Raw genomic sequence first — 14,960 nt, 5'->3', positions numbered from 1 at the left:
TCCAATGTGAATCTTGTGGGACAAAGAAAGAACAATAAATTTGTCTTTCTTGAGCAATGAAATAGATTACATGGCTCATTCATTCATTCATTCATTCATTCATTCATTCATTCATTCATTTATTCAATCAATCATTCATTGATTTTTAGTAAGCACCTGGTCAGGGTCATGGTGGTTTATATTTAGGCCCATAGTTTGGGAAGTAGAAGTTGTACTTGTATTTGTTACAGTGTCACAGGAAGCTAAAACTAGGGGCTATGGCCCCTACTATGAACAATATCATCTAAAGTATATTTGTAAAGGTGGAACAAGTAGCGATCAGACCTAGATAATGTTTCTTTCCCCACTTTTTTTTCCAGTAAAGAGTGCTGTGTGCTGAGTGCTAAGTGCTGGATTGATTTGCAAAAGAAGATAAATGTACTGTGACTAAAAACATAATATACTTCATCACACAATCAAGACAATCAGAGTAAGAGCCGAACAGAGAAGTTTCTTTTATTGTTTTTTTTTATTGTACCTTTTCATAGATGTAATTTAGTAAGTGAATTGAACGCTTAGTTAAATAAAATGAATGCATACTTTTCTTTATGGAAAATAAAGCTCCAATTCTGTGTTGTATTGTTTATTAGGCGTCATTACGTAGGACCTTTAGTTTGAACGTGTTAAGAAATAAAGACTCGGTATTCGTCGATGTTCACACGTTCTACCCAATCTTACGTCTAAACGTGGAGCAATGAGCATTAAAGAGTTCTACCGCAATCATCTCAGTACTAATTAGGAGTCATCATTTGCAGAATCTCAGAGTCCAGTAAAGTTTGATGATGTTTCTAGATGGAGATGATTAAACATCTTGATGTCTGATTGTTCATCAGGAAGTGTCAGGGTCCTTCAGCATGTAGAGGAAAGATATGGACTGATAGGCTGACCTTTAGTGTTGTTGATGATGTGTACCAGATGGTGCTGGTGCTGAACAGAGATGGCTTGTATAAATGTGTTAGCAGGGTGAAGCTTCCCAGGCATCGTTATAAGGGTTTTACCATCTACAGTGAGGAAAATAAGTATTTGAACACCCTGCTATTTTGCAAGTTCTCCCACTTAGAAATCATGGAGGGGTCTGAAATTGTCATCTTAGGTGCATGTCCACTGTGAGAGACATAATCTAAAAAAAAAAATCCAGAAATCACAATGTATGATTTTGTAACTATTTATTTGTATGATACAGCTGCAAATAAGTATTTGAACACCTGAGAAAGTCAATGTTAATATTTGGTACAGGAGCCTTTGTTTGCAATTACAGAGGTCAAACGTTTCCTGTAGTTTTTCACCAGGTTTGCACACACTGCAGGAGGGATTTTGGCCCAGTTCTCCACACAGATTTTTCTTTAGATCAGTCAGGTTTCTGGCCTGTCGCTGAGAAACACGGAGTTTGAGCTCCCTCCAAAGAATCTCTATTGGGTTTAGGTCTGGAGACTGGCTAGGCCATGCCAGAACCTTGATATGCTTCTTACAGAGCCACTCCTTGGTTATCCTGGCTGTGTGCTTCGGGTCATTGTCATGTTGGAAGACCCAGCCTCGACCCATCTTCAATGCTCTAACTGAGGGAAGGAGGTTGTTCTCCAAAATTCCATTTTCTAATGATTGCTCCAACAGTGGACCTTTTTTCACCAAGCTGCTTGGCAATTTTGTCTCTAGTGTCTTTGGACAGCTCTTTGGTCTTGGCCATGTTAGTAGTTGGATTCTTACTGATTGTATGGGGTGGACAGGTGTCTTTATGCAGCTAACGACCTCAAACAGGTGCATCTAATTTAGGATAATAAATGTAGTGGAGGTGGACATTTTAAAGGCAGACTTTTGGGGTCTTTGAGGGTCAGAATTCTAGCTGATAGACAGGTGTTCAAATACTTATTTGCAGCTGTATCATACAAATAAATAGTTTAAAAATCATATATTGTGATTTCTGGATTTTCTTTTTTTAGATTATGTCTCTCACAGTGGACATGCACCTACGATGACAATTTCAGACCCCTCCATGATTTCTAAGTGGGAGAACTTGCAAAATAGCGGGGTGTTCAAATACTTATTTTCCTCACTGTACATCAGATTACAGTATTTGTAACAATTGGATTATTCATAATTTTGGTGCTACCAAGCCTGTCTGCACCACCAGTGATTATAAGAAAAAGATATACACATAAATAGCATGGTCTGAAGAGGTGATGCTGGGGCTGATTTCTTTCAAGACCAAACTGTAGATTGAAAGCTATACACTGCACAGGCATTTTTAATTGATACAGTAACTATTCAGGATTATTTGTATACAAAGTTCCATAATTAATTTTCCATGCCACATGCTGATAATGTGCTGCAATTAGCATTAACTTAATATTTAGCGTAATTAACTCATTATCTTAATGAGACTGTAATATTGATTTTTGATCATAAGAAAGAAACAAAATTCACAAGCTCTGAAGTTATAATTAAACGAATGTTTGGAAACTCGCCTCGACGTAATCTAATTTGAGTGGCGCTCGTCTGTTGTTGCTGATCACTAATGTGTCAAAGAAATACACCTCGAGTAGGGATGACAAACTTGAAACAAAAGTTTAACCAGGTGGGTCACGACTTCCCCGATTGAAACGAGTTTTGCATCTAAATGCCCTCATTACTGCTTTCAGTGCAATGGTCTTTTGAGAAATTAAATGGAAATTCGATATGAAAATAAGAGTATTTAGAGGTTGTATTAGAGGTTTGGATGTTACAGTCCCTGTTCTGGGACTTCCATGGCCACCCTTCGTGCATCGATCAGCATGTGTTTATAATCGCTAAAATGATACAGAGGAATCATGACAGCTTCAGATTGCACATGGCTTGAAATGATTTAAGACTTTACATGCAATAAAACAATAATGTAATTCAATTCATTTTTATTTGTATGCAATTATTTGTATCTCTGTGAAGCTGCTTTTAACAATGGACATTGTCTAAAAGCAGCTTCACAGAGATAAAGCAGTTATTAAACAAAGTTTGTTCTTGATTGTAATTGTAAGTGTATCTCAAATGATTGAGCCAGTGGCGACTTTCGCAATGACAAAACTCCCTCAGATGGAATGAGAAAGAAACCTTGAAAGGAACCAGACTCAAAAGGGAACCCGTCCTCATTTGGGTGGCACCAAATGCCCATTTAATACAGTTCTATCATTGTGAAGGTGTGCAGTGATAGGATCTTAAATTCAACCTGTGCTCCCAAGCCACTGTAGAAGACAGTTAATATTAACTACAGTCCAAATCTGTCCTCAAAGTTGCTCAGTGTTTTTATAGATCTTTTATTAATTCCTAGACATGGACTGCTGTCAGAATTATGAACTAGAGATATTTAATTGCAGTTTGGTCTCTGTGATCTGGTGACACATCACAAATCAGTCAAACCAAAATCACAAAGCACATGATAAAAGACATTTAGCGATACTGTATCAGTAATGACTATGATACGTGCCTACAGACATGACTAATATGACACTATGTTCATAAATGTGTCTTATCGCTTCATGTCTATCAAAGATTAGATTATTATGCACCACTACAATAGCCAGCAGTCTTTCAATGTTTTTTGTCAAAGTGTTTTAAACTTTTTAAAAAGATAGGAGCTTTATTCTTTATTTAGCCACATGTACTTTACAGCAGTGGTCCCCAACCCCCCAGTCAATTGGTACCGGGCCGCACAGAACGAATACATAACTTACATTATTTCCGTTTTATTTATTATCTGATTCTGAACGATGTTTTATTTTAAAAAATTACCGGATTTTTTCCTCCACATCTGTCTATGACTCACTCTTGATTCATGTTATGATGCCTTGGTCACATGTCTTACCTCCATCCGCTCCCTTTTTAAAGGGGCTCCGGCCGCTAACACATAATTACCGCTAAATTCAAACCCCCAAGCGATCAAAATGAACAAAAACAACACAGTGGATTCACGTTTATTATTATATTTAGAAAACACCAGTTTTTATGGCGGTCTCATTTTATTTTGTTGTATTTTTCCGCCACACCTTAAAGGCCGATCCGTGTAAATATTGTCCGACATTAATCCGGTCCATGGCACAAAAAATGTTGGTGACCACTGCTTTACAGCACAGTGGAATTCTTTCTTTGTAGGAGCACAGGGTTGGCCAGGTTACATCGTGCCTGAAGCACTGATTGTTAAGAGCCTTGCTCAGGGGCCCTAAGAGTAGCAGCTTGGTGAGACCAGGGCTTAACCCTCAAACCTTCCAATAAGTAACCCAGAGCCTTAACCACTGAGCTCTAATTTCCTGCTATAATATTCCTGGAAAATGTTGCACCAGATTTTGGAGTGTGCTTGTGGAGATTTGTGCTCATTCAGCCATATTGGTTATAGCAAAATGAGGTACTGATATAAGTGAGGTGAGGAGGCCTGGGGGTTCCAGTTCATTCCAAAGGTGTTCAATAGGTTTTCTAGCTCTTTAACAGGCCACTCAAGATCATGCAAAGCGTGTCTTTATGTAGCTGGGTGTATGAACCGGGGCATGCTGGAACGGGTTTGGGGTTCCATCCTATACAATCGTGTGCCTCAATGTTTGTGGAGAATGTTTGGGGAAGAGCAACATGTGGCTGGGAAGGTCAGGTGTCCCAATGTTTTTTTTGGTCTGTTTAGGGTATAAAGTTAATTCATTCCACACACAATACATTATTTCCACATGTTAGACTCATTTTCTAAATGTGCACCATCATATTTTGGCTACTGATTAGAGCCATAAGGGGTTTTTTTTTATTTCAAAACTTTCCAATGACAGAAAACATCAGGCCCAAGTTGACATTATTATTGCGCCTAATTGTTTTTGACTTATTGAGGCTTGGCTTGAACTCCTGTGATTCAAGTGAGCAGTAAAAAGGATAAATAACTATGATACTCTGGCTTTAGAGATCCCACTTGGACAAATGATGATCAAGATTGTTTAAAAAGTGATGGGATAATTTCACTACAAATGCTTGAAAACTGAATCATAGCTAATAGAATGCAGTTACCATCCAGTACACAGCCATAAAAAAACACTACAGAATTGGTTTCCCGGTGCATAGATTGACTCTTTTCCAAAGTATAGTAAATCCTGTGCTCAGGAATGACTGCAATAAAACTTCAAAAAGCAATGCCAGCATATACTGCAGGACAAGGACCAGCTAACAGTTATAAAATAATAAAGTAGAGCTAAAGGGGTTAAAGTAAAACGAGAGTGTGAGCTAGACGAAAAAATGACAAGGCATATAAATGAGTGTATTATTAAACATCCTATTCTTAGCTTCGGAGGAAGTGTGAATGCATTAATACTTGCCGTTCGGTCTCGGATATACTTTATATTCGGTATGCCACGGTCATGTCCTTTCAGATGTGTTATTCTGAACTGCGTGATTAACTCTGCCAACTCGAACATGCTGCCACCATTGGGGGATAAACACGAATGTGCTGTCATAATCCTCAAACTGCCAAGGAAATCTCTGTGGAGATTTGGAGGCAGAGGAATCAACCAGGGATCAATGGCGATCATAGAGTACGTAGAATGTTAGAAAAGCCTGACTGATGGACATGACAAAACGTGATAATGCCATGACTGACAGGGTTTAATACTGCAGCTTTAGTGCAGGGCCAAGCAGTCAGCATGAGCAGCAAGAGAAAAACGCTGCCTTCAGTGATAGAACCCATGCATATGCAGGTGGAGATGCTGCAGGGAGGAACTGCTTCCTGACTGGAACCTAGAGGGCTTTGTGAAAAATATGTGGGCCAGATAAGGCTTTCGCCACATTACAATAGAAAGCATATTCAAAGGTCCAGCATTTTTCATTACATAAAAATGATTGTCTGGTTCAAGAACGATTTTTAGGTCTTATGACATATTTATTTCATTGGGGTGTACAAGCAAACCTGAAAAACTAAGTGTTGGAGTGTTGACTCTTGGTGTGTGCTTGAAAAAGTGCTCAGAGTTTCCAAAGTTTGTAAAATCAGTGGTGGACAGTAAAAAAGTGAATGTAATTCCTTAGCGTACTTAAATAGCTTTTTCATGTATTTGTACTTTCCCAAAGTTTTTCCATTTGGTGAGACTTTTACTTTAACTTGACTACAGTAAAGTCAAATATCTTTCCTATTTATGATCGGATAAAAACTTAACCAATCAGGGTCGAGTGCACGCTCTGTTTTGAACTTGTTTTGATTTGTGCTTGGTGTATTTACTTATCACCAACATACAGTTCAGCATCAGTTCAACAAGCAGAACATTTCCAGAGGAATAAATAATGAAGAAACTCCTGATTCGAACTCACCACAACGCACGTTGCCTTATTTGCGTGATTTGAAAAGAAGGTTTTGGGTTCATGAGGATCATTTTCTTAATCCACCTCTTAATACCACCACTATCACGTCAATACTGTACAAAAATGAAATATAACAATGCGTGGCATTAAGGAGAGAAGATTTAAATAAAATACAACCTACTCACCAAAGATGCAGACTTTAATACATAATGTGCAGCGCTCCTCAGAGGCTGTAATCCAGTGGTACCGCTCGTATTCACTGCTCTGGAAGTGGTGAACAAACCCTTTCCCAGGCTGAGACACGCTAGCTAGCTTCGGGGTTGGACGACCTCCTCACGATGGCTAGCTTTTCTAGAAACACACGTGCAGAGCTACACACGTGTTTTACCAGTCAAACTTGGCTGTAACAGTTTCCCTCTGACCAAACAATCAGAGGACGGAAAAATGCTGATGCTATTCTGGGCCAGCTAGCTGATTGGTTAACCTCCTAAGACCTGAGCTTTGGTTTGGCTTGCAGTTTAGATTTCTTCCAGTTATTTGGGGTTAGGAAGAACCAATAATTATAATAACCATATATTTTCTTTGAACATGAAGCTCTTCTTGGAAAAAAATTGACAATTATGTGGACACTCGGTCTGTATCTACAGAAAACAATAAAGACACCATTGTGCACAATGTCCACGTATGTGGACACCCAGGTCGTAGGAGGTTAAAGAAACATATTGATTTATTCTAGAGACTAAGGTAAAAAGTCCAGCAGAACTGTTGGGAATAAATTAATAAAATTTTATGTAACAAATATTAGAATTTAGGCTGTAAATGTAGGTCAGTGCTTCTGATAGTGTTCATGCCAGCAGAGAAGGCTTTGCCACTGGCCCACCATTGGATTTCTGTGCTGAGAGTTACATTAGAGTCTTTTCACATAAACTGAGTTGATTACGCAAAAAGTCTTGTGACAAAAATGATCATAGGAACATTATAGCCATAACACATCATAGTACTTGGGATACTTCCAAGTGTATCTTCACTTTAATTTAAGTACATGGTTTGTGTACTGCATCCACCACTGGTTAAAACAAATAGATGCCTATGAGAGTTGAAGGTTGCTGGTGGAATTGATCAGATTTTTATTGGTTTGAACATGTGCAAAGGCTGTAGCTGTAATGATCAGCAAGTCAGATACAAAACGTCTGTAGTGGGCCTAAATTCAGAATCCCTGTGGATTCTCAATTATTTTTGTGAATGAATGTCAATGGAGCAAAATGTGTTGCCGACTTTGAAGCTACTACTACTACTACTACTACTACTACTACTACTACTATACCACTAGTACTGCTACTACTAATAATGATGATGGGTGGAGTGTGCTGTTCTGTTCTTAAATCTTCGCCAGAAGGTGTTGATTCATTTTCTATAACATCATCTGTTCTAGTTCCACCTCCAAGCTGAATCACCGCATTTATTATAATAAGCTTTTACACCAACCAGGAACAACATTATGACATTACAACATACGGTGTAGTGAATAACACTGATTATCTCTTCAGCATGGCACCTGGGAATAGGTGGGATATATTAGGCAGCAAGTGAACGTTTTGTCCTCAAAGTGAGAAGCAGGCCGGCCCATGTGGACCGATCCAACATCCAATTGCTGGAGAAGTTAATGCTGGTTTTAATAAAAAGATGTCTCATGTGTATGGGGCTAAATGGTGTATAGTAAGAACTCATTGCTATAATTGATTCAGTGAGATTTTTATAGCAGATGTTCCAGTCATTGATTACAGGAATGAATCTTCACTCCAAGCATGTTGTGACCATCCAAGGTAAAGATGTAACTGTATGTATTCAAATAGAAATGTATTCAGTAGAGATTGCAAGAGGAAGTGTGTGAATGTCTAGAATATGAACAGGATTAACACGAACTCACTGGTGCAACAAGCTATTCCAAAACATCAACAATGTATGTATTGGAAAATTGTTGAATAAATGGAATAAGAACGTGTGCTGGAATTACCAAATAATCGGCGTTAGCATCTTTGCAGTAACACTGTTTCATCACACCATTTACATTTATGGCAATTGGCAGAAAGGCTTATCCAGCGCGACAGTTATTTCATCATTGACAGATAAACATCTACACCTTGTTCAAGGATCCTACAGTAGAAGCTCAGTGGTGTGGAGATTTAAACCCATGACTTTCCGATCAGAATTCCAACATCCTCATCCACTGAGGTTCCACTTCCCTACCACTTAAAAAACCCACCACTCTGTTTAATATCATCCTCTAATAATATCACACACTGATATTTTGTTGAGGTGTGATACTTATAATCTAGACCTGTGAATCCAAAGACATCTAGAATTCTCCATCTTGTTCGGTTTGATCATCCTTTTTTTTTTTTTTTGGAGTTTTCTACTCGATTTTTTTGGCTGTACAAGTCAAAAATAAAAAGACACAAGGCATGACTGGAAAAAAGGGACAGTTTTGAACCCGTAGGGGAGCCAGCCATACACACCGGGTGGCCTCTAATCCGATCTCACACACATGATCTTTGCCCTTTTTTCAGGAAGCATTCAAACGCAAGCCCAATTAAAAGCGTCTCAGGCCTGCGACAGGACTGTGTGGAGTATAGTCGCTAACAAGCAAAAGGCACAGAAAGTATTTGAATTAGGGCAGCTGCCTCTCTGAGTCATTACATACTGTAAATAGTGATTCTTGGCACCGCTGTGGAGGTTGTATGTTTTCGCTTTTGCTTTTAATTCTACCTTTCAGCAGTTTCACGCTTGGCTGTTCAGTCGGCAAACATGTTTTTTTCAAAAAAGAATAATCTACTTTGTCCCAGCTCTCTATGCTGGAAATAAAGTTGAGCAGCAAGCGGGAAATGAGGCTACGAAACCATAGTGTGTGCATGTGTGTGTATGTGTGTGTGTGTGTGTGTGTGTGTGTGTTTGTGCTTAAGGATGCAGCGTACACGATTCAATTAAGACTTTATTCACTTTAAGGACGTTTCCTGTTCCGAAGAGCTTCTAGAGTCACGTTACTCATGTGACTCCTCTGCAATATTTCTAATCCATAAACACTGATCACGTAAATTTTTTTTATCAAATTTACTTGTTTACCAAAGACGTTTCAGTTTAATTAAAAACAAATCCTCGTTAGAGAATCAAAACCAGAAACGTATTTTAATACAATGAGACGTTATACTAAAGAAGTCGTATATATTTTGGAGAAAAACAATTGGTGACAACAAGTTCCTCAATCATTAACAAGTGCTTAATCATTAATGATCCATAATTCAAGACAAGGTCGACTGGTTTTTATTGCAACCGGGATTTTTATGCTACTATTTTGGACTTAAGGCACAGACTTTGGACACATGATTAAATGATGAATGATTCTCTGTACAGATACTGAAGTATCCAAAGTGTACAGTCGACCCCTGATAACTTGCAGCTCGGAGAATTTGCGGGTTCTCATTTGGAACGTAACAGACAGCAAGTTGCGGATTATCTGAAAATGTTAGGAATAACATTTTAAAGTTTTTACTAACAAATTTCATACAATTTCTTAATGCACATTATTATATTAAAGTGACATAATGTATAGATGAGAATTCACTAAGGTACCATAGGGGCGTCCAAAATGAGCAGATTTACTGAACTTCGTCTCAGAACGTAACCCCCGCGAGTTCCATTATAACAAGTTGAATGCTCAGCTGTATGTTGATGCTCAGTAGATACACCAAGCGGCAATCAATAAAAGTTCAAGTTCTACCCTGATCGGTGGCTTGCTGCATGTTTGACCAGTTTTATCCACTCATAAATAAAAAGGAACTTAAGTACAGTAACTTATTACATTGACTTCATTACTGTCCTCGGTCATGCACACTTCAGCATGCGAGTTCAGAGCAGAAACTGTTCTTGAGCCTGCAAGTGCACCAAAAAAGACTCCTGTAGTGTTTGCCAGGTGGTAGAGGAGCAAGCAGACTATGGTTGAGCTTCAAGGTGTCTTTGCTTATACGCCTCACTCTCTGTAGGCAGTGTTTGCGATGAGTTTTCAGACCAGACATGAAAAAAACCCAGAAGATTTACAGAAAATTAGTGGAAAACTGGAAGTGATTTAATGTCCTGCCATCAGATGTATAATTCTTGTAGTTTAATAGACCACAATGTAAATCTCAAAACATGTTCTGGGTCATTTTTTTTTGGAAAAATCTCTTTTTGATATATGTAACATCTTTTTGTTATGTACAATTTAAAAAAAATTTTTCGTTTACTGTATGAACTCTTCTTTTTCTTATTTCTGCAGGAGTCCTGGAGAGGGAAGAAACCCCTGGTGTTAGCAGCTCTTTAGCCAAAGCCAAAACCCTTTATAGGTCCTGCATCAATGAAAGTGAGTCCATCATACCTGGCATGTCGTCTCTCCTTTCAATTTCATATCTGTTTTATTAGTTACACAGTGCTTACTGAATATTCTATAGTTTTTATTTAATTTAATTTATTGGGTATACGAGGTTTTATTGGGGATCAGCAGCTGATAATGCTCATGATATAATTGGTTAATATTATCAAAACAATAAACTTATTTCAATTTAGAATATAAAAACAATATTGTAACTTAAATTTGTTTTTTTGTGACAGCTCTCATTGAACAGAGGGGGGGAAACCCCCTGATCTCAATGCTGCCTGATGTCTTCGAGTGGCCCATTGCTGTAGACAACTGGGACACCGAATTTGGTATAGTATTATATCCTTATATCATGTACTCATTTTCTTTTTCTCTCCACAGAAATAACATTTTTCCGTGTCTTATTCTTTTTTTCAGGGGACAAATGGAGGGCAGAGGATGCCATAGCCAAACTGAATGAGAAATATGGGAAGCAAGTTCTAATTAGCTTTTTTATAGGGACAGACGACCGAGACTCCAATTCCCATATCATTCATGTAAGTGTGAACTTGCTGGCACTTTTTTTTGGTTTTTCTTTTTCTTCTTTTTTTTTTAAAAACCTCTCCCATAACCCTTTCCTGTTTCTTTTTCTTCTCCTTTTTCTTTCATCTGGACCTTTTAGTCTACCCAAGATCCCAAATAATGTTTTCAGCCCATTGGCGGTTCTCACTTTCAGCCAAACAGAGTTTATTTAAACAATGAGAATCACTTTGCTCATATGGACACGAGCCAAAGACTCGCAATCGCGAAATCTCCATGATCAAATAGTCCCTCTGTTTTTGGAACTGGGGAAGACTTTTGTTTTTCCTCTTTATTTTAATCATGTTAACTGATACTTTTACTGGTCCTGTGGATGCATTGGATTTCCTGTTGAGAATGAATGGTATGATTGTATTTTCATCTGATTCTCTGTACCAGTTCGACCAGCCAAGCCTCGGCCTGCCCTCCAGAGACTACTATGTCTGCACGGGGCCCTATGAAGAGGTACGGCTTTGCCTGTTACAAAAACGTTCCCGTTTTTTAAACCTTTGTTTTATTCTTCATTCTTTTTTTTTTTTTTAGCATAGATAGATGTTACGTGTTACTTAGTGCTGATTTCTACAGATAACTCATAGCTTTGACTTGGTCTTAAAGCTCTGTCATTGATTCTATCTACTTTACAATGAAACCGAAGGTTTGACTAAATATGAAGGGCTAGTAAGCATACAGTTTCATAGGGATGGTAGCAAAACTCGATTATAACAGTTATAAACATGTAAAAGTCATGTAAATGTTAAAACGTGGGTAAAACACAATTACTCAGCCTTTGCACACGGTTCATATAAATGCCTTTAACGACACATAAATCTGCATTGATGAATTGATGCATTGAGAATTAGCATTGATGCATTAATGTGAGAATTTATTTCACAGCTTTTACTTGTATATCATTTTTTTCTATGAGTAGATTATATACATTTACAAAGTCCTTTCACTAAATTCTAATTTTAATCTTAATTTCACCAAGTTGTGTTCTGTAGATAAAATAAAATATTGCAATCTTGACATTCTGTAACCTGAACACATTCCCCTTTTAATTATTTGTTTTATGCTACGAGTCACATGTTCAACAGGGGGTCGCGTTGTATGATTTTCCTGGAGGCCATAAATAGAAGAAAATGGATGATAAAACTTTCGGAAATTTGTCGATCGAAGTTCTTCATTCAAACATTTATTTTTAGCTAAAATGTTGGCACCCCAGCCATAGTGGTATAGAAATGAAGTCAAGTCAAGTCAAGTCAAGTTTATTTCTATTGCGCTTTTCACAACAGACATTGTTTTAAAGCAGCTTCACAGAAATCAACAGTTAAGGTGAACGGTGTGTGTTTGTCCCTGATGAGCAGCCGTGGCGACTGTGGCAAGGAAAAACTCCCTTAGATGTTATGAGGAAGAAACCTTGAGAGGAACCAGACTCAAAAGAGGAACCCATTATCATTTGGGGGACATCAAGAGTTTGATAAAAAATGTATCAACAATACAGAACACTGGAGAGTGAGAACTAACATGAGCACTGGAGTATAAGATTATAAGTAAATGTTCTTTCTACTAACTTTGGTATAAAAGTAGGAGCTACTGAGCTCAACATCTTTGAATGAAATGATAGAGATGTCAGACACATGATACAAGTTCAGTGTTTTTGCTTTCTTTCCAGACTTACATTAAACTCATCGTTCAGACCTTCTGTGGAGAATCTCATTGACAGTGACAGCTAATTTAATTTTCTGTCCTCGGTCTGTCTCTGTCCAGTCAGTCCTTTAAGTCCCAAATGTAATTCCAGTACCAAAGTCCCTTTCTTTTACTTTTGCTCTCCATCCGTCTTCCATCAATTTTGGCTTCCAGCATGTCTGGATACTAAACACAGACATCATCAGGAGCGATTTGATTATTATTCAAATTAGGCAGTCCACCCTCTCTTTCTCTCTAATGGGTTCCAGAACCAGCAGGTAATTAGCGCTAACACGACTGGAAATCAGAGGCACACCGTAGCTTCATCCCACAGGAGACACCGTATCAGATAAAAGAGCTCAGAGTGGACTTCCTGTCCTGTGCTTCATCCAGTCACACATGAATATTCATAAAGAGTGTGAAGTGTCCTGAGGGAAAGAGCCGAAACAGAGGAGTAAGAGAGGATAGACAGAGGGAGAGAGGGAGGGAGGGATGGAGACAGATGAACCCAATTAACTGCTATAATGCCTCATGGGAGATCCAGAATGCTTCCTAAATAACTGGGGAGCTGAACATCAGGAGGCGTATACTATCTAGTTTATAATTTAAAAGCATATCCACCCCTGCTAACATTCTCACACACACACACACACACACACACACACACACACACACACACACACACACACACACACACACACACACTCAGGCAATAGTTTGTTTCAGGGGTGCTGGTGTTTGTTTTGCAGGCCTGCATCACGTACGAGAACTTCATGGTCGATCTGGCTGTGCTGGTCCGAAAAGACCGCGGCTTGCAGGTGAACGAGACAGAAATCAGATACGAGGTGTCTCGAGTTATGAAGATGGAGAAGGAGATCTCTGATGTAAGCTCATTTTTATGTTTTGTGGATGTTGTTTAATGAATATTTTGGTGTCACACCACTACTTAATGAAGAGCTGCATCTGTCCACAACAACGATGAAATGAAAAAAATGTGACAGGTTCATAATTTGTATTGAATTTGCACCAATTTATAGCAGGCTTCCTTTTTTATTTAATTTGACTTTTGGAACTGGTTACATAGGTCCCACTTTTTATTCGATTTTATTATACAATTTAATTTGATTTGCACAAATTTATAACAGGCTTTTTTTATTAAATTTTTATTTTAGAATTTAATTCAATTTGCAAAATATTAATTTAATTTCATTTTAATTTGCAAAACTTGGTATCATAAGCATACTTTTTATTTTATTTTATTTTATTTAGTAAATTAGTGCAAATATAAATATAATACATTTATAACATGATTTTTTATAAAATTTTAATCAAATTTTATTGTATTATTTAATTTAATTTGCAGAACTTGGTGACATAGGCATACATTTTATTCGATTTTTATTTGATTTAAATATAATCAATTTCTAAAGCTTTTTTTTATTGTAATTTAGTTGTATTGTATAATAATTTTTTATTATTATAATTTAATTTGCAGGACTATTGTGTTTTTTTTTTTCTTTGCAGAACTCAATAACCAACTCTTACACTCTTCCCCTGTATCTCTGCTCTCTGAGCTCAATTAATACCTAGTCAAATAAAAACAAGATTTATTAAACCTTTAAATAAGGTTTTATATGGACACAGAAATCTTTCTTGCTCTGGTTTATTGTTGATTTCTGGATTCTGGTTGGTCCCATGGTGCTGCTTTATTTGCTATCACAGCATCTCTAGTGTAGGCAAGTCACTTTCGAACCAATTGCTGATATAGACACGTTGATTTAAGGTTTATGGAATAACTCTGCGGTGTTCGAACTTTATAACACTTTACACTTTGTGCTGCAATGTGGAGCAACTATTTATAAATCCTATAACAAAATTGATAAAAGGAAATATAAGGATATAATTGTAAAAGGAATAATTTGTGTAGAGTAACAGCGACTCAGCTTTATGTGTCACTGTGTCTCGCGTCTCTGTCAGATCGTTT

At 37.7% G+C, this 14,960-nt stretch overlaps 1 protein-coding gene across 2 annotated transcripts in view; it reads left to right on the top strand.

Moving 5' to 3' along the window:
• LOC310732086 (neprilysin-like) overlaps window positions 1–14,960 on the top strand; it is a 44,439-nt gene that overhangs the window by 10,322 nt on the left and 19,157 nt on the right. For both annotated transcript variants that reach the window (XM_083552376.1, XM_083552377.1), the window contains 5 exons: window positions 10,634–10,717; window positions 10,966–11,061; window positions 11,150–11,268; window positions 11,690–11,755; window positions 13,726–13,860. In XM_083552376.1, the coding sequence (XP_083408502.1) occupies window positions 10,634–10,717; window positions 10,966–11,061; window positions 11,150–11,268; window positions 11,690–11,755; window positions 13,726–13,860 (500 nt within the window). The remainder of the gene's footprint in view (window positions 1–10,633; window positions 10,718–10,965; window positions 11,062–11,149; window positions 11,269–11,689; window positions 11,756–13,725; window positions 13,861–14,960) is intronic.

This window comes from Silurus aristotelis (assembly GCF_946808225.1).
Source record: "Silurus aristotelis genome assembly, chromosome: 10".
NCBI lineage: Eukaryota > Metazoa > Chordata > Actinopteri > Siluriformes > Siluridae > Silurus > Silurus aristotelis.
The sequence above is the reverse complement of the archived record's forward strand: the minus strand, read 5'-3'. Positions and strand labels throughout refer to the sequence as shown.